Here is a 24,875-nt window from a genome sequence, read left to right as displayed (position 1 = left end):
TGTTGTGACCTAGACAAAATTTCCTACTGCCTCAACGTAAACTATTCCCTAGTACATAATATGAACAGTCTTGAACACTTACTGTGGATATTCATTTACATATTTATGAGAAATACAATTGACAGATATTTTACCTATTGACCAACACCAGTTAGTTACACACAGAAAAAAAAAAGGGGGGTGTGGTGTCCACATGAGATATATTTCTACAAAAGCCTTGGCAAGCTGAGAAGGCGCAGGACAGCGGCGATACTCTCTTCAGAGCTATAAAAATCTTTAAGCGGCACAAGTTTAAGTGTCGCTGTGCCAGCAAACATGCTTCAGAGAAGCAGGTTCATCAGATCCAGGCATATCCCAAAACACTGCGCTGAAATCACAGGGGTAATAGCTCCAAAAAAGATATTGCATCTGAAAATAAAGATTGCTCCAGCTTGCTGGCGCTAGAAAATTGCTCACCGTGAGGATGTTTCACTTGCAGTGAGCTGATAGAGATGCAGATACATGGAAATGGAGAACAAGCTCAAGAACTTGCATCCTTTGCCTGTTTCTTACAACTTAGTGTCTTACATCAGCAGCACTTTACTAGTGCAGGGACACATTTCTTGTATAACTGTCTCTACATGGGAGCACTTTACTGGCACTGCCATATTATAAATCCTGACTTTTCACATCTAACCAGAGATATGCCATAAATATTATATGGTTTAGATATTTACTTGGGCATTTTTCTTCCAGTCAGAGCTCTTCTGAGCTGCTGTGGCTTATTTTGTGTCTTTCAGCACTGTACAAATGTAATTCACTTTGTGGATTCAAGTACGTGCTTTGCATTTAAACCATATTATGTCTCTACTCCGTTCGAGGTGAAGAGTTTACATGGTTATTCAGAAATCCCAAAAAAGACAAACGTACAGGAGCTTCTTGTATCAATTCCGTAGTTGAGGCAAGATCATCCTAAGAGGTATAAGCTATCTGTCAACTCTAACATTATTTTTATTGATAATAAAGCCTACCTTTTTACAATGGCGATACAAGCTGAAATGAGTCCCTCGGACACATGGGAAGAGCAGGGTGTTAGAAGAAAATAGAGAGTTTCTGTTCTTTTCCTGTAATTCAAGTCTGTCTAATGTCACTTTCGATAAAACTGCTGCTTAAAATTTTTTTGGGTAACAGGTTCTTCAAAATTTGAGGAAACAGGTGCTCAAAACCTACTTTAAAAACAGCTGGGATGGCATTGCAGGTCTTGGCAGGAAAAAAAGCTGCCAGGTGCCACACCAGGACCAATCCAGGCAAAAGACTGGGCGTGCCTAGCCCTGGGTCAGACCAGAAAGGACATGTTACAGTATGCCCACAAGTATACTTGCACACCCTCATCCACCGCTAGTGCTTTATGCGGCACTAAAGTTAATTGCTTTGTAACAGCCGCCTGCCAGAGACAACAACAGCTGAACTTCCCCCAGGCCGCGCCGTAACAGGTAAAGCCAACCGAGGGAGTCCATGGTCATCAGGGGAGGTCAGTTATCCCTCCTCGGAAGCCCCGCTCCCCTCAGGAAAACACCTCCCCTCACTGAGCCCGCCTTGGGCTTCACGGGTGAGGAGACCCGCGCACTGCTCGGCTCAGGCGGAGGCGGAGGCGGAGGAGGCGCAGGCGGAGGGGAGGTGTCCGCCGGTGCTGAGGGGCCGCCGGTGCTGAGGGGCCGCCGGTGCTGAGGGGCCGCCGGCGGACACCGCCCCCCCGCCCCGTCCCCTTCGGGTTCCGTCCGCGCGCCGCGTTACAGGTTGGCGCCAGCCGAGCCAAGGCCCCCGCACGGCCGCCTCTAGGAGCGCTAGCGGGTGCCTTTAGGTGTCCGTGCCGTTCGCCAGCAGGGAGGCGGGTGCCGTCTCGGTTAGCAGGGCGCAGGCGCGCAGAGGGCAGCTCCCCCGCGTACGTCACGGCCGGCGCCGGCCGGAAGGACCCGGGCGCGTCCTGCTGGCGGTGGCGCGTTCTGGAAGGTTCCCGGCGGGGCGGCCGGTACCGCGGGGCTTATCCGTGTCCATCGGCGGCGGGCGGCGATGCCGGAGAACGCAGGGGCCAAGGCCCACGGCGGCGCGGGCAGCCGGGCCAAGGGCACCTACCAGGACCGGGACAAGCCCTCCCAGATCCGTTTCAGCAACATCTCCGCCGGCAAAGGTGAGGCGCGGCGCCGGCCGCAGCGCTCCGCGGCCCCTTTGTGCTGAGGGGAAGCGGCCACCGGCCTCCCCCCCGCTTCCCGGCGGCCGCTCGGGGCCGGACCCACAGGCAGCGAGGGGGAGGAGGCCCCGTACCCCGGGTGAGGACCCCGGTTCGGCGGAGGAGGGGGGAGAGGCGGTGCGGGGCCTTTCGGTTCTGAGGCTTAACCCCCCCAGGTGCGGGGTCGCGGTTGAGGCGCGGGCACTGCCCCTGCGGTACCGGGGTGGGGGGTTGTATCAGCGGGAGGCGGTCTTGGGGCTTTTAGCGGCAGGAAACTCCCAGGGACGGGGCCGTGCGTGTTGGGGGACGCTATATTTGGTGTTTGACACAAGCCTTGCTTTGATTACTTGGCGTATAATGTTTCTGTGTTATTACTCAATTTTAAAGTGGCTGTAACCAAGTGATCGGATGTTAATTGTTTTTTAAAAAAAGAGCTACGGAAATACTGCAACGTTTTAGATTATTCTATTATTAAGGATGATTTAGTGCCGGCAAAATAAGTGGGAGCTGCTTAATATTGGGAGACGCTTTCTTTTCAGAAAAAATGTTTTAGCATGATGGAGTGAGTGCTTGTAGCTCTTGAGATCACTTTGCAAACGTATGGGTTTTTTTTCTCTTCCTAGCTGTTGCCGATGCAATTAGAACAAGCCTTGGACCAAAGGGAATGGATAAAATGGTAAACCTTAAATTTTTAAAACGCTAAGCTTATTGGAGAGACTGTAAAGTCAACATGTTTTATATAGGATGCCATCTTTGCATTGAAATTATTTTTCAAGTTTCATTTATTTAAGGGAAAGTGTTAACCAAATGCACATCTCAGTTTGGGAAATAATGTTGTCAGGAAAAGTATTTTGCATTGAGCATCGAATTAACTTGAAGATTTGTAGTTACAGATCTCTGTTTCTCCTCTTCCTTTTCAGATTCAAGATGCTAAAGGAGATGTGACAATCACTAATGATGGTGCTACTATTCTGAAACAAATGCAGGTTCTGCACCCTGCAGCTAAAATGGTAAGTGGGTTTTTTTTTTTTCCACTGCTGGGACAAGCAGTGAGCTTAATTTCTGGGACAAAAAAACATAGGAACATTTTGTGTGGATTTGAGGAGCATTACCCATTAGTGATAGAGCAAGATATTTTGTGTGATGTGTTCCAGGAACATTTATTTTGATTGTAAGATGTGCTGAAGAGTTCCGAGTCCTTCCTTCTTATTAGGTACTCCTTATGCATAATCCCTCTGGATGTGTTTTAAGACGTAAAAGAATCTGGCCCAAACCTTCATCTTTTGTTAAGAAAGAAAAGTCAGTGAGAGAGAGAGTCAAAGAAAACCACTAGGTCAGAAGAGAATGAAAGAAGAGAAGGAGTTAGGTTTTGGTCAGGTGGTCTGAGGACACAGTAGCCTGGTCTTTTTTTTAGGTGTTAAATGTAGACCTCTTAGATTTGACTGTGGTTGGAGATGGCAGTGAGCTTCCTGTGACCCTTCTGCAGGAAAGGAAAAGGAAGACCTATTAAATAGGGGTGATCAGTTTTAAGCTTTGGGAGAAAAGCTTCCATAAGTGATTTGTTTGTATTTGTTGTATTTCAGCCAAATAGGTGTACAAGTATGGGAATTAAGTTGCAAAAGCTACAGACTTCAGATTAGAAAAGGTGTGATGTGTCCCCATACTAAGGTTAATTTCAGTACTGCTGCAGTCTTGAATATTTTTTTTCTGTAATTGTCAGTGTTTGCAATTAAGTAGCATCATATGTCAAGTTCTGTCATAATTTGTTGTTTAGTTGGTAGAGCTGTCAAAAGCACAAGATATTGAAGCTGGTGATGGCACTACGTCTGTTGTTGTCATTGCTGGAGCTCTTTTGGATGCCTGCTCCAGACTTCTTCAGAAAGGTAAATATATATATTGAATATAGTTACGTCCCCTGTCCGCTTGCGTGTGTATAATGAAGCTTAAAGTAGCTGTTTCCAGTTGAAACATGAAAGGTGACTCGAGTCTTCGCATTCAGGTTTCACTCATGTCCCCCTTTTGATTAAAAAATCTGTTTAGCTTTTTATTTTTAATTGAACATGTTACTGTTGATACAGAAAATAGCGATTAGATGGTGTGATAAATGTTCGCTTGTAAAAACTCACCTTGATTATACTTGTACTTCTTTTGTGGACAGAGATGTCGTGTACGAAGGTACAAATGAAATTTGGGACCAGTGATTCTACAGGGTTGTTTGGTTTTTTTACACTCGGCAAATTAAACATCTCCCATCACTTACAATATAGGGACCTTGAGAAAGTCTGGTCAGGAAAGGACACGAATTATGGAAAGCAATAGTTAGTGTAGGTTTGTTCCCTTAGTTCAGGATGTTCCTGTGCAGTTGAGGAGCTTTTTTAGCTGTCCAGGCAGACAACACTTAGAAGTCTAAGTGCAGAAACAGAGCAAGGGTGCTGGGACCTGCAGAGTTCTTCTCTGCCTCAGATCTGGACTTGATAGTGATTTACTTAGACGTGCCTCATCTTGATACACACCACTGTGCTTGTCCTCTTTCTGGCCCTGCCAACGCCTCGCTTACATTTATTCCCTCTCCTGGTACTGGTGGACCAGCGTCTTCTGCCATAAGCGGTGGTTAGAAGATGCCTGTCTAATGTTTGCCCGTAAGCTGCCTGCTTTGAAAAGATGAAGGATGTATCTATAACACACTGCAGAGAAGTCGAGGAACTTCATACACAACTGTGGGCAAACGAGTCTTTGAAAATCTGAAATAAAGTCACTGTCAGGCTCCTCGCAGGTATTACCTGAACAGTGGCAGCTTTAAGAATGCCAAGAGTGAAGAAAACTTTGAGATAGTATGCTTCTGGGGTGTCAGACATTGCAAGGAAAGGCGCTGTACTTGTCTGTGAGGACAAGTTATTAGGCAAATTACAGCTTTTTTTCCTCAGTTTTAACAGTGGAAAGTACTAAGGGAGGTCATACACTCAGATAGAACGCATTTTGCTAAAATATCTTCCATTTATTCTGACATGAGAGTCTTTCTAATCTTGAAATGAAAAGCAGGGTGAGGAAAAAACAAGAAAACCCCATTGGTTTGAAAGCATGACTGCCAACCTTTTTACACTCTTCACAGGAATTCACCCCACCATCATTTCGGAGTCATTCCAGAAAGCTTTGGATAAAGGTATTGAAGTATTGACCAGCATGGCACAGCCGGTTGAACTGAGTGACAGAGAAACCTTGCTGAATAGTGCAACTACTTCGCTGAATTCAAAGGTAGGACTGATACTTGAACTTGGTACCTCCAGGCTGGCTGAGCCTTCAGCTTTCCCCAGTTCGTGCTGCTGTTCACTCAGGAAGAATACCCTGCACATCACCAATCGAGTTTGTTACCAGACATTGGCTGCTTTCTCTTAGACTTGATTTTTCAGAAAGCCATGATTGATTCAGACTAAACTGAAGCACTCAAACTGAATTTCAGTCTGAAATGCTTGGTGTAACTGTAAGTGTAAAATAAACAAGCTTCAACTGAAAACAGCAACAGAGAAGTCAGGTGGGATACTGAGTGCTTTTGCCAAGTTTTTGTGTGGGCAGTTCTTGTTTATGTAGGAACTCCTGAAATAGCATTGAAATCTGGAGAAGTGTGCTAGTTTCCCTTCCCGCAGAATAACCTGGGAAGCTCTCAAAAGTCTTTATTTTAAGAGTCTAAGAAAGATAAATTAAAATTTCTCCCTTAAGTCCTTAAGCATAGGTTTTCTGACCAACATAGCTGCTCTTTCCTTTAGATGGAGTAGCCATTAAGAAGATATCATGTTAAGACATTGGGCTGATGGACAGGGAGGGGAAAAGGAGCTTTGCATCAAAACTCAGAAGTCAGATGTTAAAATACAATGACAATATTATTTTGAAATTAGTGTTATCAGTGTTAAGTCTCTGACCTTTTTTCTCTTTGCTGTTAAATCCCTTAGGTCGTGTGTCAGTATTCTAGTTTACTTTCTCCAATGAGTGTGGATGCAGTGATGAAGGTGATTGACCCAACTACAGCTAATAGCGTGGACCTCAGAGACATTAAAATTGTTAAGAAGTTGGGGTAAGAAACAATTTGTAACTAGACAAGTTTTGTTTCTGTGAAAGCAGCTTCCCAAAGTTCTAGAGTCACAGATCGGTTTTGTTTGCAGAGGCACAATTGACGATTGTGAACTGGTTGAAGGACTAGTCCTGACTCAGAAGGTGGCAAATACTGGTGTAACCAGAGTGGAGAAAGCCAAAATTGGCCTCATTCAGTTCTGCTTGTCTGCTCCAAAGACGGATGTAAGTTAAGCTATGACTAGAGCAAAACCTTGCACTGTGTGTAGTACTTGGGAGATGCAAATGTAATGGCAACACATTTTTTTGAGATGTTGTAATGTCAGCTGTATTCCCCAGCTGTAAGGGCTGCTGGGTAATGCTTAGCTACTTGTAACTCTTAAAGAACTTACAGTTGGTATAAGAAAGAAAATAGTTCAAAAGCCCAGTATTTCTCATAATTTAAACAATCTCTAGTAAGACATACTTTACTGTCATGCTTATTTGCTTTGAATCAAAGAATGTGGAATATGGTGACAACTTGCTTTTAAAGTCAGCAGTTGTTCATAATACTTGCTTTACTCTTTTTTTTTTCTTTGTTTTTAAAAACAGATGGACAACCAGATAGTTGTTTCTGATTATGCTCAAATGGACAGAGTACTGCGTGAAGAGAGAGCCTATATTCTAAATTTAGTTAAGCAAATCAAGAAGGCTGGCTGCAATGTGCTGCTGATCCAGAAGTCTATTCTGCGGTATGTTATTACCGATACACTGGCTTACAGCGTGTGTTTGGGGGAACACTCGGAATTGTTTGGAACACCTGGAAAATTGAAGCCCAATACTAACGGTCAGACTGGCTGTAACAGTGACTGTACCTTTAGAAAGCACTAGAGTTGTCCCTGTTTTGAGTTTAATGACATCCCTGCTTTGTAGTCTGAAGAATTTCAGCACTGCTGGTAAGAAGCATGCAACTGGCTAGTAGGAGCCGGTTACTAAAATAGCACTGTGGACTGACTACTTCCCTCTTGTTTTTAGGGATGCTCTTAGTGACCTAGCCCTCCATTTTCTGAACAAAATGAAGATCATGGTGGTTAAAGACATTGAAAGAGATGACATTGAGTTTATATGTAAGGTAAAGTGAGTTACGTCAATGGCTGTTAAAATAGCAGCAGCGTTTAAAGTCTACCCCAAAACTAAGTACTCAGCCAGTGCCAGTTTATTTTATGACACTTTTCACAAGTTTCATGTTCAGACTGTAATGTAAGAGCAGACATTTCCCTAAAGAACATTCCTGTTGTGTTGAGCATTCATATTTCTAGAAAGACTTGGGACAGATGTAAAAGCCATAGTCCTAACTCCGTTTTTACTGTAATATGCAGAAGAACATGATGCAGTATACTTGCTGACTCTGCAGATCAGGTTCTGGATGATTGGGTTATTTTTCCTCCCATTATTTTTCCAGACAATTGGAACTAAGCCTGTTGCTCATATTGACCAGTTTACTCCTGACATGCTGGGGTCTGCTGAGCTTGCAGAGGAGGTCAACTTGAACGGTTCTGGGAAACTAATAAAGGTCAGTGAGTGACAAAATGTTAATACCTGCTTAACATCTGCCAATTACTCTAATAACTGCTAACTTTAGTGGGTTTTCTACTGAAGTTACTACATGTAAGTACCTACTTCTAATCTGTTTAGCAGCCACTGAATTGGGAAGTGGAGTGGTTTTGTTGAGCCAGACATCAGTACTGTTACAGAACTTGCAGATACCAACTGAAGTCTCTTTTTTGTCAAGAACCTTTTTATTTTTTCAGTCTTAGCATTTGGTTTTATGTTTTAGATTACGGGCTGCACCAACCCTGGAAAAACGGTAACCATTGTGGTACGTGGATCCAACAAACTTGTTCTGGAAGAAGCTGAGCGTTCTATTCACGATGCCCTGTGTGTCATAAGATGCTTGGTTAAGAAAAGGTAACGTCTTGGTTTGGTTAGATGTATGAATAATACAGAAAGCTAATAATTTATGGACTTACTTAAAATGAGGCTTGATTTTTTTTTTTTTTTTTTTTTCTTCCTTTTTTTTAATTTCTGTCCTCAGAGCTTTAATCGCAGGAGGTGGAGCACCGGAGATAGAGTTGGCCCTACGCTTGAACGAGTACGCTCGCACTCTGAGGGGGATGGACTCGTACTGCGTCCGTGCGTACGGAGACGCGCTGGAAGTCATCCCGTCTACGCTGGCCGAGAACGCAGGTCTCAATCCGATCTCGACGGTGACAGAGCTGAGAAACAGACACGCTCAAGGAGAGAAAACAGCTGGCATTAACGTCAGAAAGGTAACAAGGAATTGGATGTGTATAGCTTAAAAAAAATACTGAGGCATTAAAAGGAAAATGCTTAGTGTTAGGGCTAAAGAGAGGGCAAGTTTGTGTCTCCTAACGGTATTCTCCCTAAAATTAGTGTTGTAGCTATATATAGCTTGTTCTGAGGCTTTAACAGCTTATCCTGAGTATTGATAATAGCAGATACTTAAATGCCATACCTACCAGACCAGAAACTTCCTGTATCTCCTCAAAAACATTACTTCAGCTACAAAAATAGATCCATTTAGAATGGTCCATCAGTATTATGAGCACCTTCCACTGCAGATACATTCAGAGTATCACAGCGGGCTAGCTTCTTTTAAATTGTTACCGTGTTCAAGCTGGCATTACTGTGTTTATCTTTTTGTCTTGCCTAATTTTGACTGGATGTGGCAAGTGCTTGGTGGGAGAAGACACATACCGTAATATTCCTGTCGAGAATGGCAGAGTACAAGCCCTTTGATAGTTGAATTTAGAGTTCACCATCAGGGTTCTACTAAAAGAAAAGTTTTTAGATTTAACTGTGGTCTGACTCGCACAAAGTAAAAGCGACTTGTTCTCGTAGGGTGGCATTTCCAACATCTTGGAGGAGTTGGTTGTCCAGCCGCTGCTCGTGTCTCTGAGTGCGTTGACTCTTGCAACAGAAACTGTGCGCAGTATTCTGAAGATTGATGATGTGGTGAGTAGTGTTTGCATCATGTTTTGTTTAATCTCTTTTTCACAAGCACCAGGATAATTACTGTCTAATTTGCTGTGCTTCAAAATACAATTATTGTGTAGTACTCTCAGTTCATGTGCTGCTTAGACCATTTGGCCTTCTAGAAGCTACGGTTGGAAAAATCAGATGCATTATAAATACCTTAAAGCGATGAATTCAGACAGTGACTAAAAACTCAGGATCTTTAAGCAAAGGAGAAAGGAATTGTTACATATCCTGTGGACTTCTTATGCCTGACTCTGTGAACTCTTCTTTGCAGGTGAACACCCGGTAAGCTGAACAAAGGAAGGGGGGACTGTGCCCTAGAGCTCCTTCCCTCTAGTCTGGAACATGGTCTCCTCACCAAAAGCGCCTGTGTGATTTGTCTTAAAGTCCACAAAGGCTTATGTACTTTTGTCAGTTTTAATTTAAAAAAATCTGTTTTCAAAAAGGAAATGCTGTTTATCAATAAACATGCAGTGGTCTACCTGAGTCTTTGCTTTATAATTTTGCTAAAAATAAGGTAAACTTTGTTATATTTGTTTTTCTGTGCTGCACGCTCATACATCACTCTGAAAAGTTTAATAGCAAATCATTAATTCTTGTAATATATTCTAAAACCAGCCCTGATGCCAGCGTAGAGCTGCTTCTCTAAAAGTTTTCCATAATGGAGTGGTGGTATTTCCCTGAACTAGGACTGGAGTATCTTTGCAGCGATAGGACTGCATTCCTTGCTCTGTTTTGTCTCCTGAAGTCGGCAGTGATTGCTGATGCCAGCACATGAGCTGGATATTAATTACAAAGGGCAGTTTGCTGTAGCTCATCCAAACTAAACCTACTTCTAAGAAGCCAAGGGGAATATTACTATAACTAGGCTTATCGATATTAATAAGGGATTCATTTAAAATCAGTTTTGGATAACAGGTGCATTTCAAACAGTTGTAACTGTTGTGGTTGCTTCCATCACAGTGGTGTTCAGTTCCCAGTTCCGTTGAGGAAAACTGCAGGAGCGAACGTTAATATCTGTTAATACCTGAAGGAAAGGGGTACCCCATGCTTGTGTCACTGTACCTCTGTGCATTAGCTATGACGCACGGAAACAAACTACAACACCTGAAGTTACAAAGCAGGTATGTTTGTTACAGCACCGCGTGCATGGGGGATCGCTCCTCCAAATCGCACGCACACCAACAGCACATTTTACAAGTATATACAGTATAGATCTACATATTCATAGGGTTACACAATACAAACATACATATGTATAAGTAAGGGGGAGTTAGTTCAAAAGGCATGTGTCAGCAGTTCTAAAAATGTCTGTCATCTTTGCGCCTGTGTGTTGCCTCCTGGTGGTTGCTTTAGGGGTCCTGAGGAGAGAAAATCATCATCTTCCTCACGTTGAACTTCTCACCCTATTCCTCCGAGTGTGCACAGATTCTCATAAATAGTTTGTTAAACCACAGGAGTGGTCCCAACCGGTTTACTCCCTCTATCTTATCTAAAAGCATTAGCACGCTAGCTTCTACTGTCCATCTATGGCTATCTGTACTCTGCAAGGACTTAACTTGTTAGAACACATCTGTTTCACATGTTTCTTAACTGCTTTGTTTTCTTTGTTATGACAAATACCAGTCCCTAACAAGCTTAATCCTTGAGGAACACAGTAGTCCTTGGTAAGTTTCAAAAGAACAATCAAGGCAAGCAGGATTATTAAGCAATATTCAGAAATCATAAGTTGCTATAAGTAAATAAGTTGCAAAGCAGGTGGTCAGTTCCCTGTATCAGAGCCACAGAGAAAAGCCTGGCTGTCCCAGGATCCAATTAGTTTAATTAGTTCTTAATGTTACATTTCAGAGTTTAGAATAAACATTTTTCAACTTCTTAGCCTGGTATTTTGAATTAACCCTTACATCTTTATTATCGCTTTATTATCCCCCTCTTTAAAAGGGGGAATTGTTTTTAAAGGAGAAATCTCCTTAAAGGAGAGTATTTTTTTTCTTTCATGCCTGATCAGAGGTGTAGCTTTTGAGTAAACTTCCACCACTTTGTTGACCAGCTATTGTTGGCTTTCCTATGACTTAGCAATTGAAGTAGAACAGCCAGAATAGTTCAAATCCTAAAAAATAAAGTGGATAATCAATTTAGGCATTAATGCTCTGCATGAATTATTTATTGGCTGTTTGATGCCTTACCCCACAGGATGACATCCAGCAAGAGTCATTTGAGGTATTAACTTCGATTAAAGCTTTCCTTCCTCATCACAAACTTCCAGTTCTTGGCAAGACTTACAACTAGTATTGTGTGTGATGTAATCATTTCATCTGGTTCTTTGCGTGAAAATGTTTGTGATTCACTACAAGAAATAGGTCCAGCAAGAAGAACGTTCTGCTGATCCCAGTTTGCCCTTATTCTTCCTTACTCAGTAATTGTTTGTAGTACAAATTTTGAGACAGGAATTCAGTAATTTAAGGGGTAAAAAAAGGGGCTTATGGAGAAAACTCCAAATAAAGTCCTGCAGAAAGTGACCTAAACATGGGTATGGCCAGCGGAGGGCAAGCGCCGCAGCTGCAGACGATGGAGCCAAGTGCCAGGCCTCCCTCTGTAAGCCAAAACGTCTTGCTAACAATTTTTTTTCCTCTCTTCGTCTTGCTTTTTTGTCTTTCCGGTAACACCTCCACCCCTCCCTGCCGGCGCTGCCTCCCCTCCGCGCCAAGGCCTCGGCTCCCAGCCCAGCGCCCGCCTTTTCCGCTGGAGGGGCCGCCTCCCGCCGCCACCTTCTCCCGGCCTCGGGGGCGGGGGGGGACATGGCCGCCTGCTGTCGCCATCCGCGCACCCGGGCGTCCGCCGCCGCGCAGGTACCGCGGGGAGGGTGTGGGGGGGGCTCCGCCGGGCCCCAGCGCAGGCCCAGGGGCGGGTAGGAGGCGGGAAGCGCCGTTAGGGCTGGGTGAGGGGCTGAGCCTAACGCGGCCGAGCTTAACGCGGCCCTGTGCTCTCCCCCCGCCCGCCGAGCCACGACAGCGTTGGAGGGGTTTTTTTGCCCTCTAAGGGCTCAGGTAGGAATTGGCGAGGGGGAAGAGGGTTGGAGGGTTCTGCGGATCGAGAAAAAGGAGTGAAAAAAGTAGGGAGGGCTGTAGTGAAAAACCTGACAAAACATAAACAGGATCACTTGTTGGAATGTCAAAGCTTATTAAAATACCTCTGTGTGGAAAAGTATTATTTTAATTTCAGGATAAAGAAACTAGTCCTGTAATTTTTTAAAACGTGGTGCTTAAAATATAAAGGAAGCCTTTGTAATGCAGACTAACCTGGTTTTAATAACGTCTCTAAATTGTGTAAGCTTTAAAAATATTTAAAGAATGTGCTTACCTGCACCCAGCTGCAAGCTGCCAAACAATATTGGAACTATAAGCTGTGCAGAATCCCTGACATTTCACCCTAAAATCATGGAAATGGGAATAAACGTGTATAGACAAGATATCTAAAGACAGATTTTTAGAATGCTGATGGAAATGGGAGGTAGAGAAGGTCTTGTTTTCTTTTAAATAAAGGCTTTTTTAGAGCTGCATAGGAAAGGAAAAATTACACTTTACAAAATAGTTAAACTTTTCTTTGGATAAGCAAGTCCTTTTGAACATATTTTCTGGTATTAATATATTGATTACAGGGACAGACTTAGGAATTTTACATGCTTTAAATAGGGCCCTTAGGCTATCAATTATTATGCAATAAGATTATTCCATGCAACTCCTCGTTACCATTTGGTGTTGCTCTATCATTTATTAGACTTAATTAGGATAAAGCAGTATCAAGAACCTTGTTCGCCTTTCTTCTAACAGTCAGAAAACTTTACAAACATCTCTTCTAGGATGGTTTTGATTTGGATTCAAATACCGACAGAGAGCAGCAGACCCTCTCTCTAAATGGAGACTGTGACAAGCACGTAGACTTTTCCAAAATGTGCAATTCCAATCAGGAATATTACTTGAAGGTAGAAGAGTTGAAGAATGCCCACTTGGAGACCATGGCAAAATTAGAAAGTATGTATCGGAATAAACTGTATTTAAACAGAGTACAACCCCTGGACAAGAAAAATGCTGCTTCTAACAGGTGTTGTAGGTAAGTTTGGTGGTACCTTTTCTCTGAAGATTCTTAAATGCTTTGCAGATGTGTAAAACAGCAGGTTTGGTTTTTTTCTGGGGCTGGAAAGTGTTACTCTCCCTATTTCCTATAAGCAGATAATCTTAGAAAAGTTAGTTTTAATAATAAAAATGCTTATTCACCTTGCTAATGGACTTGTGAGATTTACAGGTGTGTGTGCAGCAGAGACTGGGCAGCATGTTTAGGAACCCACAGCACCTTTCCTTAAGAAGTGCTGACTTGTTCATGATCAGCACGCACTTAAAACTGTGGTCTGGTGTGAGTGCCCAATGTGCTTCTCTTTTTCCTTCTCATCCCCCTCTCCTCCTCCCCACCAGTGCTGTTCATTTTTGTTTCTAATGGTGATACCTTGAAGTGGAAGTTACTGACTTTGCATCAATGTTGGACTGGACTCAAAAACAACTTTTTTTTTTCCTTTTTTAAAGGCCAACTTGGGAAAAGAGCTCGTATCAACCTCTCGATTTGCACAAATCCTTTTCAGACTCCGACTTAAGCGATCCCTTAGGCTCAAGCATATCTGATGGGTCTGACAGAGAATTAGCGTTTGAAGAAAACGGTAGTGAAACGGCATCATCTGCATTTGCTAAGCAACGGATTGAAAAAATGTGGGACGGGTTCTCTGTGGAAGACTACATCTCCCACACCAGACACAGCATACCAAGTTCACCAGCCTTCAGAAGGATACGGAAGAAAGAGAAGGCATGGTCACCAAAAGTTACTGTGCCCAAGCCTTTCCAGATGACTATTAGAGAAGCTAGAAAAAAAGAACAGAACGTCAAATCAAAGTCACAGATTGAAATGGAAAATAATTTATTGAAGAAGCAACTAGAGGAAGAAGCGGAGTGTCAGAAAAAATTCCGAGCCAATCCAGTGCCCGCTACCGTTTTCCTTCCACTCTATCGTGAAATTGTGCAACGAAACGAAGAACGCAGGAGGTCTGTGAAAGAGAGAAGCAAACTCAGGCTCTTGGCTTCTCAGAAGCCATTTAAATTCCTTGAACGAGAGAAGCAAAGGAGTGAAATTAGGAAAAGGCAATTAACAGACCTTTCCGCACCTGAAAAGAAAACAAACCTGTTCAAAGCAAAACCAGTTCCTAAATGTGTTTATAGTCCAGCAGTTAATGACAAGCTAAAGGAGGAAGAGCTCTACAGAGAAATCAGGATCAGAATGAGAGCTGAAGAGTTGCTGCGTAATTCATCTCTACCCAACAGTAGACTGGCTTTAAAAGATATCAGTAAAAAAAAGAAACACAAGGGCATTGAAGCAAAGCAAACAGAACACAAACCCAAGATCAAATCAAGTGTTCCAGATTTTGAACGACTACAGCAGAAATTTCAGAAACGGTTCATGCAACAAAGACAAGTGAAACACCTTACAGTCTGTGAACCTTTTGATCTTTGTACCCCATGTATTCCCTCAAACAAGGAGAAGATTTTGAAGGACATTCAAGAAGATGAAGAAAAGTTGAAAGAAACACGCTGGCCATATGCCTCGCCAAGACGGAAACCTCAAATAAAACATTCAAGTGCAAATTCATATCTCTCGGGATTTGGAGAATCTAAATCGCCAAAAATCACAGAATCCACAAGACGACGGCGACAAGCCATAAGGTGACCCCTTTAGTGATGCTCTACATTTTACATAAACTTTAAGAGTAGATTTCTTTTGTATTTCTACCCATGTAGTCAGTTTTTTCATACAGTGAATAAAATGACAGAATTTATTAATGTAAGGGCTTAATTATATGACTTAAAATATTTAAATATAGGACTTAATTAGTATGTATGATTGTTAAAGAAATAGTAGTGCATTTTCCTTAGAATGTCCATAGGAAAGGGACAAATGACTGCTGTTTCCCAGGATATGCTTGAATCCCTTAAAAGGGCACATACTGTGTATCCTCTCACGCCAACCCTGTTTTCACCCTCTTTTTTCTCTTTACAGTCTCCTTTGCCAAAGCTTCCTTTCAAGTCTTGCTCTCAATTTAAAATTAATTCAGCCTTAGTTTATTTTTCCATCAGGAATTCACTTGAGGAAAAGAGAAAGCTGGAAGAACAACAAAAGAGGAACAGAACAAAGCAGAAACAAAGAACGAAAAAACTCCAGAAAATTGTAACAACTCGGGCTGAGGCCATTGACCCACATCAGAGCCTAGCTCAGATGTCTAAATCCAAATTAAAAACATTCAGGTATTTTGTCACATTCCCCTGAATCCTGAACCTCTTATTCTACATTGTATGTTAAACATACAATGTAAAAAAATGGCATAGTCTAAGTTTACATAATTACACATTTGGTAAATTATACACTGTACAAGCAGCTAGTAAAAAAATGGTCCAAATTTAGTATTTCAACTGGGAAATGGTTGCCCCTTCTAATGATTTCAATCTATATGTTCCACCTTATAGATTAGCTGACAGGAGATTCCTGTGTTTTCTCAATTGACATATCAACTAAAGAGGAAAAGTTTAAAAAAAAGGAAAAGGAATAGTGTAGTTACAGACTATCCTTGCGCTGCTGGATTGATAGATATGTTGGTACAACTTTGGTGGTAGCAGTCTCCTAAAGTAGTGAACATTTCACAGTGCATTTCTTTGTCCCAACAGGTCCCCGCTTAAGAGGGAAAATTAGAGCAGGAATATTATTTTAACTTAGCACATGTATCAACCACTAACCAGGAAGCTGCTGGTGGTTAGGAGGAATGAGATCCAGAGTTACCTTTAGTAGAGATACAAAGGAAAGACTGTTCCTACACAACTGAGAAAAGTAGTCCATGGGGAAAAACATCAGGGCCTCCTCAGCGTGCCATGAGCCAGCCATCCAGATGGCCTCTGCTCTCTTGATGCTGATCTAACTCCAGAATCCATGCTTGACCTTGTGTTTGTGGCTAATTTAACTATTTCTGCTTCCTGTTCTTTTTAATCCTAGAAGAAAAAAAGAGTCCTGTTTGAGTGAGTCTTTAGTGAGGTTTATAACCTGTCTTGGCGTGATGGCACTGCAGCAGTATCATCCATTTCAGGTGCTGTGTGGAGCCAGTGAGAGGGACTGACTGCTCTGCCCCTACTGCTTTGTGCGTAGGCAGGATTCTTGGGCAGCAACTATGAATCCTAATTTCCATTAACCAGGCAAATTATTAGTAACTGACAGTAGCAGGGCAAAACAATACAAAAGATCATGAGATATGCCTGATTACGAGATTCATAGCTTGGCCTAGCAACTTTTAAGTTACCATGCTAAACACTTTAAGGTGTTTAGAATATGGTCCAGGCTAGAGATCTTTTTGAAATGAGGGTGGAGGCTCTGGCTGTCTTCACAGCTGCAAGTTGAAAGGTAACAAATAAGGATTCCTCATTGTTTTCTTGCTTCACATGGGTCTCTCTTTATAGCTAAAATAGAAAGCTGTGTATTTATTCTTTATGCTATAAATATACTATAATCTTTAAACTCTGGGCTGTTACAAGCAAATCTGCTAAAATAGCACAGCACCACCTGCGAGACAACGCTGCACATCGTTCCACCAGCAAACTTTGTAATGGTTTTTCACCACCATTGTGGCTTCACTGTGACCAGAAAGAGAAAACGTAGTGGAAACTGAAGCACACACATTCTCAGATGCTGAAAGCATGGAAGTGCAGTGGCTCAGCCAGGATATGCTGGAAGCAGCATTGCAACAAGCCTTTTGCTTGGCAGTGGGGGCAGGCAGTGACTATCCAGCCCACATCTGTGCCCACCTACCACCTCCCCCAAAGACAGCTGAAGCCGCAGCACCCGTGGGAAGAAGCAGTGGTATAGGAGAAGCAGGGCTTGCACGGGGGCCTGGAGAGCAGGGATGCAGTGGTAGAGATGCAGGTCAAAGAGGGCAGTCTCTTCTAACTCTTGTTACAGCCAGAGCTCAAGCACAATTGCTTTTGTAACACAACCAGCAGATACTGTTAATAACAGGAGCTTCATAATGTACGTGTCCTTGGGCAGATGATCTGCTGACTCTAGGACAGAAGCAGAGTTACAGTAGCAGGGTGGAGAATTAAGAGAGGCAGTGGGTGTGTTTACAGGTTGGATTTGAGTTCATTCAACAGCGAGCTTCACATTACAGTATTTAGCTTAATCAGATTTCAGGAGTAGTGTAAAACACTCATGTAGTTCTTGTCTGCGCATAAAACTGTGGTATTACAAAGCAAGATTACCTCCCTAGTGCTGATGCATTAAGGCTGGTACAAGTGCTTAACTTGATAGTGCTTATTTCAGCATAGGCTGGGTAATAAGGTTTATTAATGTAAGTGCTCTTCTAACAGATAATTAGGCTTGTAGAAAGCTGCCTGAGAGAGCAAGCAAGTAGCAACAATGAAGTTCACTCCCTTAAAATGGAGAGTAACTTGCCTTAATGCACAGCAATATTGCAGAAATACAGAGGATGGTAAGGGAAAGAGGCCAGAGGAGACAGAAATCTAGCTCTCATCAGACACCCTTAATGCTAGAGCTGGCCCAGTACAGAGGCAGCATCCCAAAGTGTCTGTCACACCCCCAGGATTACAGCCCATGCTACCTGAATGATCTAGTGCTTGCTGTGATCTGAGATACCATTTCAGTTGATGAATCAAGTTTCATCATCCTGCTCTATTGACTGGGCCCTTGACAAACCAACTAGGGAAAAGAAAGTGTACTGTGATCCAGAATGCAGCCACCTCTCTTGTGAGACAGACTGGTAAAGTAGCAAGATTCTTATCATACTTACATTAAAGTACTGATTTTTATTTAATGATGTTAATTTCCTGGTGTATTCTGATTTTATCAGTCACTTCAAACTGTTTAATTTTGCTTAGAACAATTAGAATATCTGTATGAACTCAGCATTTAAAAAAACCTAGGTATCAAAAAAAACCCCACTCCTGGGCACTCAAAGAAACTAAGACTCCAAACTCAGCCTCTGTTTAACCTCACCAGCCAGGACATCTCTGCTTATCCAAAGTGGCTGCTTCAGAGACAGTTTTGTTCAGTACCTACAGGGAAGCAATTGCTGTGAAAATGGGACAATATACCTCAGACCCTGTATCACCATAAAATAATTTACCTTTTATGTATCTTTAAGTAGGACAATATTTAGTTTGTTATGAGCAATTTAGCTTTCAGCTGCTGTAGAAAATTACTTCTTGTGTTATAAATTAATAATAACTTCTCTTGTACTCTATTTCCCTTAGGAATTATGAGAAACAGAGAATGCAAGAATATTTGCAAGAGTTGCAAGAAATGGAAGAAAGAGTAAATCAAAGGCCATTGCTCTTTGAAAGAGTCACTCAGGTTGTTTTGCTTCTGTATTGCTTCTTAATCTTATCTTCTAATACTGCATAAGACATTTGTAGTCAAACATTTTTAGAAGATATTTGAAAAATACTTTTGAGACCAGTATTAGTCCGTTTCAATCTCTGTTGCCCCATCTGCATATAAACATTACTAATTTTGGTGACTAAGCATTCATGGCTTGCTTGCACAGGGAACAGAGATGCCTGTTCTAAACATGTTGTCCCATTCAGTTACAACATGAGTAACTCTAAACACAACAAAAAAAATTAAAGCAAAAATGTGAGAGGTTTAAGTTGGGAAAACAGTGATAAGAGAATTCAGGTATTCTTAGTGTTTATTGTAAAGCTCAGATGCAGTATTTTAATCTCTCCATTTCAGTACAACCACGTGCTGGCAGCATGGTCCCTGACCTGTTTCCAGACCCAGAGAGACAGGAAGTCACAGATCACGGCTTCCCTTGTCCCTTCTGTCTGTGTGGGCTTCCCAGCCTGCCATCGCTGTGGGGCAGGAGCATCTGTGTAGATTGGAGGACGGGTCCTCCTCACTCAGATACTACCTGAAGGAACAGAATTTACACCCTTAGTTTCAGAGGCAGAGATACACATCTATGTCATTTGTTAAATAGCACTGTAAGATGGTGAATCAATACTACTTTTCTAGGGCAGCAGCTCCCAGAGAGGGAAAACAGAGGAGGAGGAGAGGGGATAAGGGAGAAGCCCTAGGAAGACTACGTTTGATTTTTTTTCACATGTCCACATTTTCCCCCACCTCCTTCAATAGCTATATACAGAGGATATAGCTCTTCATTAGCCAGTGGGCACAGGGAGCAAACCACATTTCAACTAGTACAGAAAAGGAAAATCTGGTGTAAAGATTGCAAGTATTGTTCTGCTATTCTTACCTGCAGTGAATAATCCTTCAACTTGTCAGATGCAATTAATGAAATGGAGTATGAATATAAACAAATTGTATCAAAAGACAGGCATTTAGCAATGCATTTAGATAACACATAACCACTGTGGTTTTCCTACAGAAAAATGCCAGAATAGCTGCAGAAAAGCGTTACTCTAACAGACTGAGAGCGCTGGGGATATGCCCAGAGTTTGTTTCAAAGAAAGGACAAACAACTAAATTACTACAGGGCTCCAGTGCTGAAGATTTTAGTAACTCCACTGATGCCAGAGAAAGGTAGAGATTACCGAAAGCTTTTTTCTTTTTGACACTACATATCTAATAATTAGAAAGTAATTTTTGATGTGTGGGTTTGGTTTTTTTAAAAAAAATTACTTGTAGTATTCCACAGGTAAATATTTCACTATGTAGTTATAGTAATGTTAGCATTAGTATGTATTTTTTAATGTTTTTCCTGAATTAAATATTATTTTATAAAAAAGGAGTGCACTTCAAAGCAAAAAATGAAGAAAAACTTTTTTTTTTATTTGTTCCTTTCACCAAAACAATTGGCAGGTTGCTAGTAAGTCACTTCATTCTGCTTTACCTTTACTGAATTTTTAAAATAAACTTTATTAAAATTACTTTTCAATATCCATTAGGTGTTATGATACAAAAGGGAGTAGAAATGAAAAAAACTAACTATATAAGCAATACTGTTGAGTGACTTCCTAGCATAAAAGGAGACTCTAGTGTCCCCTCTTCCCTTTTTCTTCACCAGTTCCACCCCAGCCAAGTCTACGGAGGTTTGTCCTAGATTACCTGAAGGCAGTATTCCTTTAAAACCTACTGGGAGGCATCTTACCTGAAAATAAAATCATACGGGCAAATTGTCTTTTCAGGGTCAGCAAGGCTAAAGTGAAAGAAAGGGAGTCCTTTGAGGAAGCAGCTGGCAGCAGTCCTCGGTCTGAGCAGTCCTGGGAGGAGGAGGAGGAGAGAGAGAAGAGAAAAGGTGTCAAAACCTCCACCCAGGATGGCCAGTCCAGTGAGCTGGAGGATGAGGAAGAGGCAAGAGCCAGCCCTTATGCTCATCAGCTTTGCTCTGCTGGGTCCAGACCTGCCTCTGGCCAGCACTGTGAAGAGGAGGAGGAAGAGGAAGCAAAGGCAGGTCTGATGCTTGGCCATTCCCAGGAGGGGGAGAAGGATCAGTCAAGACCCAGGTCTCGGTCTGACCAGTCCCCTGAGCGTGAAGAGGAAGGTCAGTCTGACTCTGAAGCTGAGGGTGCCTTCAGATATGAGGATGAGGAATATGAAAATGATGATTCAGAAGAGAAACCCAGCGAGGATGAAGCTGACTGAAAGGAAGGCAGACAGGATGGCCCAGGGCTCAGGAACCTATTTCATTGCTGGCAGTGAAATAGACACCAAAGAAAAACTTGGCACTTAGCTACCGATACAAAATTCTGTGAATTTAAACCTCTTAGCTTAACAGTCTTTCCAGCACAGAAATGTTGTCTATTTTCCAGTAAGAAAGATCAAGTTACTAATTTCCACCAAGAGAAGAATTTACTTTTATAAATCTTTATTCTAGGCTTCTGTGACATTAGTGCACCTCTGAAATGAAATGAACTGCAGCCACTGTTGATTAACAGTGTCTTGCATGCTGTGTTGCTAAGTACTGAGGTCTTATGTCCAGCTCCTTCTACGTGCTGACAAGGTCAGATGAGATTTTGGAGTAATAATTTGCCATTATCAGTGCCTCCCAGTCTCAGACATTTCAGTACTTCTCGGGTCTGTTCCTGCAACATCTAGAACAGCAATGAATAGACCAGGGTTTATTGTGCAAGCTCTCTGATTGGTTTTAGCAGAGCAGCTGCTAGGAAGACCACTTGATGTGCAGTCAGACAAGACAGCCAAATCTATTCAGTTCCTCTCTCCTCTTCCCATGGGGTTTGTCCTCTGCCCACTTAAGTGAGCTGAATCGACTCAGAGATGGGTCAGATGAGTGCCAGGGCCAGAAAAGATGACTGCTTTTGGAGGAAACAAGCTGTTATATCAACTCAATTACTTTGTCCAGCTAAAATATTAACAGTATTGCAGTCACTGAAGGTTCTCCCTGTAGAGGAAAAAATGCCTAGAATACACTGAGAGGAGCCACTTAAACTTTCACAGAGACTTTTAACACTTAAGTAAGGCAGAAGAGTAAGCCAGTAGAATAATATGTTACACTGCAGATCTTGTTACTGTATAACCAAGCTTCAAAACTCTTCCTTCAGCTCCATTTTGTTTTGAAGAGCTCTTCCCATGGTCTTGTAAAATCATTCTTTGTAACATAATAACAAGTGCTGACATTAATTTCAAATTTCTTTATTGAGACAGTAAGCATACACTGCAAAGAGAGGTTCTTACTACATCAGGTAAAAATGTAGCCCAGCAACTCTAGTTGCATGAAAGTATGGAAAGAAGGTCTTTAGTTTCTTCCACACTTGCTGCACAGGACTTCAGCTACTACACAGCAAGAATGCAAATGGAAGGTTTGGGTTTGTTTGTTTGTGGGTTTGTTTGTTTGTTTTGTTTTGTTTTTTTTTTTCCTTCTTTATATCAGTAGTACCTTCTACTATTACTAGCTTTCTTGCTAGCCTGTTGTATGCAATGTTAGGAGAGATAATAAAAGAATGCATCCACGTAACAGACCACAAGCAAGGATTTCAAACAAGCTTTGTCAGGACAGAGTAAAATGCAACATTGCACACGTGCTAAAAATGTGTTCACTGAATGGTAAATACATTTGTTAAAATACCAGGTTTGCAAAAGCATCTGCAATGACTAACAATAACGAGTTTTCTTTTTATTTTCTTCTGTGCTGCATGCACTAACTCTTGTTGTTATTTCTTTCTTCTGACTTTGAGAAACTATAACAATGTTTGGAAGTTTTTTATCATTATTACTTTTATTTATTTGGTGAGCATATCTAATGTGGATTTGAAACAGTTTTTTACTTAAATAAAATATTCATTGTATATATGTCATACGTGAAAATATTAATCGTTACTTCACAAGGACAATTACAGTTTGCAATCTCCAGTTATACCTGACAATCCCACAATACAAACTCAAGGTTGGTTTGCTTGTGCTTGTCAGTATTCTGTAATTCTGAAGAGTTGTACAATAGGTTATTGAATTTGTAGTCACATATTACTGATATTTGTCTCTTTAGTATATCAGATTTTTTGAAAGGCAGCAGAGGAGCTCTAAATTATGTTTTTCTCATAAAGGTTATTTGAAGAGGTTTCAAATCAGAAAAAATTCAAATCTGTTATTAAAGGAACCAGTTATAGGAATCACTGAGCAGCACAGACTTTCAAAGCAGAAGAATCATGAAATTTAAGTAAAAACACTGTTCAGAAATTGCATTACAAACAAGAAAGGGAGAAGCATTCCAATAAGGAATTGAAAAGGAAAGAAATAGCAAAGAAAAAAAATCAGAGGACAGAACAAAAATAAGGAGAGACAGGTCAGGATGAATTAAACCTCATGAAGCGAAGTACAGCAGTGAAAAATTCATGAAACAAAGAATAAGAGGCATGGACACCACGCTTTCATGAGATGAACAATAGGCTGGCCTAAAATCCAAATCATTATTTGAGTCTTTTATGTCAAGAGAATGATTTAAAATTTAGACAAAACAGGAAGAAACTAATAGGATGATGGCACTGAAATGCAAATTACTATATTTAAAGAAAAAACCCAAGAACCTCAACATGAACATCCAAATGCAGGTAAAAGTTTTGGTAAATTACCAAGATGCAGAGTAGTACCATAGGAAAGGAGAATAGAATATGTAGTACTTACTCAAAACATTTTGATGCAATTAACATGGAGAAAAAAAGTAGTAATTTGATTCACAAAAGATGATATAATAGAAGGATTTTAAATTAAGAAGCTCATTAAAGGAGAAATGACGATGAATTATGCTTTCTGGGAAGCTACCTAGCAGGAGGAAGATAAATAGAAAAGTTTCTCACAGATGATTGAATATTCTGTCTTTAATATTTTAATTAATGGCCACAGCACAAAAGTAGAAACATTCAAAAATTTGCAAAGAAAATGAGAAAGGTGTGTCCAAAACAAAGGATTAAAAATACCACATGGGAAGAAGAGAATAACTTTGCATGTAGACTGTAGTATTAAATAATAATTTTGAAGTGCAAGAATAATATTTCTTCAATGGGAATTCATCACCTGAAGCTGTAAGGAGACACCCCTAGCTGACTTGTTGAGCAACACTTATTGTACCACAAAATGTGATCATGAAAAAAGCAACAGAATCAAAGTATGTGACTGGCACAGCAAGACTAGAAAGATGGTATTTCTAAGTCCACAAACGTTACAGATCCCATTCTGGGTTTTTCTAAGTGATTCTTGTGGTACTGAATGTGAGCAATAGCTGTGGTTGGAAATTCTGTACCAGGCTTCTCCCTCCCGTGTATCTGCTCCCACCTGCCACAGGTTCTCACTGAGAGAAGCTGGAGAAGGTTGATACAGGGAGCCTGAGGGGTCAGCATTATCGTTTGGCTGCAAGGCACTGGCTTGCAAGTGTGTATCATGAGTAGGGGATACACATCCCAGGAAAGGGATGCAGATTCTGGAAGTTCAGCGCTCGCAGGCGGCGTGGCTGCTAGGGAAAGGCTCTAATATCTGGGGAGCCGGGGCTGAAAATGGTCATGAGGTCGTAGGGCCTGCACTGTAACAAGCCAGCTGCATTTACTGAGGTTTACAGACATCAGAAATGACACGTTTTTAGCCGTAGCAAATTCCTTAGGAAAAGGAGCATCACTACCAAGGAAACCAAGTAGAAATAGAAGGCCCACAGAGAAATAAAAATTACTTTAAATTACAGCCAGATGTGTGATTGTTCAGCGCCCATGCCCATCTAACTTGCACTGAATACAGTCCTAAAGTGTTAATATTGAGAGGCTGTACATAAAGCCCATTTCTATATATTTCAAACTCTCTATATATTCACCCATATAGCTATATATATTTCTATGTTTTGAAGAAGCCAGAAGTTTTGGTTATTGTGTGTTTTCTGGGTGCAAGTGCAACATTGTGGAATTGTTCTGAGGGAAGTCAATAACAGTTTTGAAAGCTAACATAGAAGTGCCACCTGAACACTTCTTCTAAAAAACAAAGTGTCCAACTTTGAAAAACAGGCTGTGGTGGTTTA

General features: G+C 41.5%; 2 protein-coding genes and 1 long non-coding RNA gene across 6 annotated transcripts in view; 2 read left to right on the top strand and 1 right to left on the bottom strand.

Moving 5' to 3' along the window:
* The first annotated feature begins 1,936 nt into the window (after positions 1–1,936).
* CCT4 (chaperonin containing TCP1 subunit 4) lies at positions 1,937–9,788 on the top strand. Its single transcript, XM_074817183.1, has 14 exons — positions 1,937–2,167; positions 2,830–2,882; positions 3,127–3,216; positions 3,981–4,089; positions 5,316–5,458; positions 6,151–6,272; positions 6,361–6,493; positions 6,860–6,999; positions 7,283–7,379; positions 7,710–7,820; positions 8,085–8,215; positions 8,343–8,577; positions 9,170–9,283; positions 9,582–9,788. Exons 1-14 carry the CDS (start codon positions 2,050–2,052, stop codon positions 9,594–9,596), a joined length of 1,611 nt encoding a protein of 536 aa, XP_074673284.1. The 5' UTR covers positions 1,937–2,049; the 3' UTR covers positions 9,597–9,788.
* Positions 9,789–9,882: 94 nt separating this feature from the next.
* On the top strand, positions 9,883–22,677 carry FAM161A (FAM161 centrosomal protein A). 4 transcript variants are annotated; one of them, XM_074817157.1, is made up of 8 exons: positions 9,883–10,431; positions 12,016–12,156; positions 13,167–13,417; positions 13,885–15,069; positions 15,481–15,648; positions 18,655–18,754; positions 19,791–19,945; positions 20,551–22,677. In XM_074817157.1, the coding sequence occupies exons 2-8, from the start codon at positions 12,106–12,108 to the stop codon at positions 21,005–21,007; spliced, it is 2,367 nt and encodes a 788-aa protein (XP_074673258.1). In that variant the 5' UTR covers positions 9,883–10,431; positions 12,016–12,105; the 3' UTR covers positions 21,008–22,677. The 4 variants fall into 4 exon arrangements, with proteins under 4 accessions (XP_074673258.1, XP_074673259.1, XP_074673261.1 ...); XM_074817158.1 differs by having other exon boundaries at positions 11,501–12,156; XM_074817160.1 differs by lacking the exon at positions 15,481–15,648.
* LOC141920437 (uncharacterized) overlaps positions 14,253–24,875 on the bottom strand; it is a 66,720-nt gene continuing 56,097 nt past the window's right edge. The window contains exon 3 of the long non-coding RNA XR_012622340.1: positions 14,253–14,396. This is a non-coding gene — a long non-coding RNA (uncharacterized LOC141920437). The remainder of the gene's footprint in view (positions 14,397–24,875) is intronic.

This window comes from Strix aluco, chromosome 3 (genome assembly GCF_031877795.1).
Source record: "Strix aluco isolate bStrAlu1 chromosome 3, bStrAlu1.hap1, whole genome shotgun sequence".
Classification (NCBI taxonomy): Eukaryota; Metazoa; Chordata; class Aves; order Strigiformes; family Strigidae; genus Strix; species Strix aluco.
This window is presented reverse-complemented; position numbering and strand designations above follow the sequence as displayed.

What these genes read in the sequence shown, in the direction of transcription:
- CCT4 (XM_074817183.1), top strand. Translation starts at nt 2,050, where the DNA reads ATGCCGGAGAACGCAGGGGCCAAGGCCCACGGCGGCGCGGGCAGCCGG. An exon ending in CAACATCTCCGCCGGCAAAG is followed by an intron (nt 2,168 to 2,829) that starts GTGAGGCGCGGC and finishes TTCTCTTCCTAG; the next exon opens with CTGTTGCCGATGCAATTAGA. An exon ending in CAAAGGGAATGGATAAAATG is followed by an intron (nt 2,883 to 3,126) that starts GTAAACCTTAAA and finishes CTTCCTTTTCAG; the next exon opens with ATTCAAGATGCTAAAGGAGA.
- FAM161A (XM_074817157.1), top strand. Translation starts at nt 12,106, where the DNA reads ATGGCCGCCTGCTGTCGCCATCCGCGCACCCGGGCGTCCGCCGCCGCG. An exon ending in GCTTCTAACAGGTGTTGTAG is followed by an intron (nt 13,418 to 13,884) that starts GTAAGTTTGGTG and finishes CCTTTTTTAAAG; the next exon opens with GCCAACTTGGGAAAAGAGCT. An exon ending in TCCACTGATGCCAGAGAAAG is followed by an intron (nt 19,946 to 20,550) that starts GTAGAGATTACC and finishes TTGTCTTTTCAG; the next exon opens with GGTCAGCAAGGCTAAAGTGA.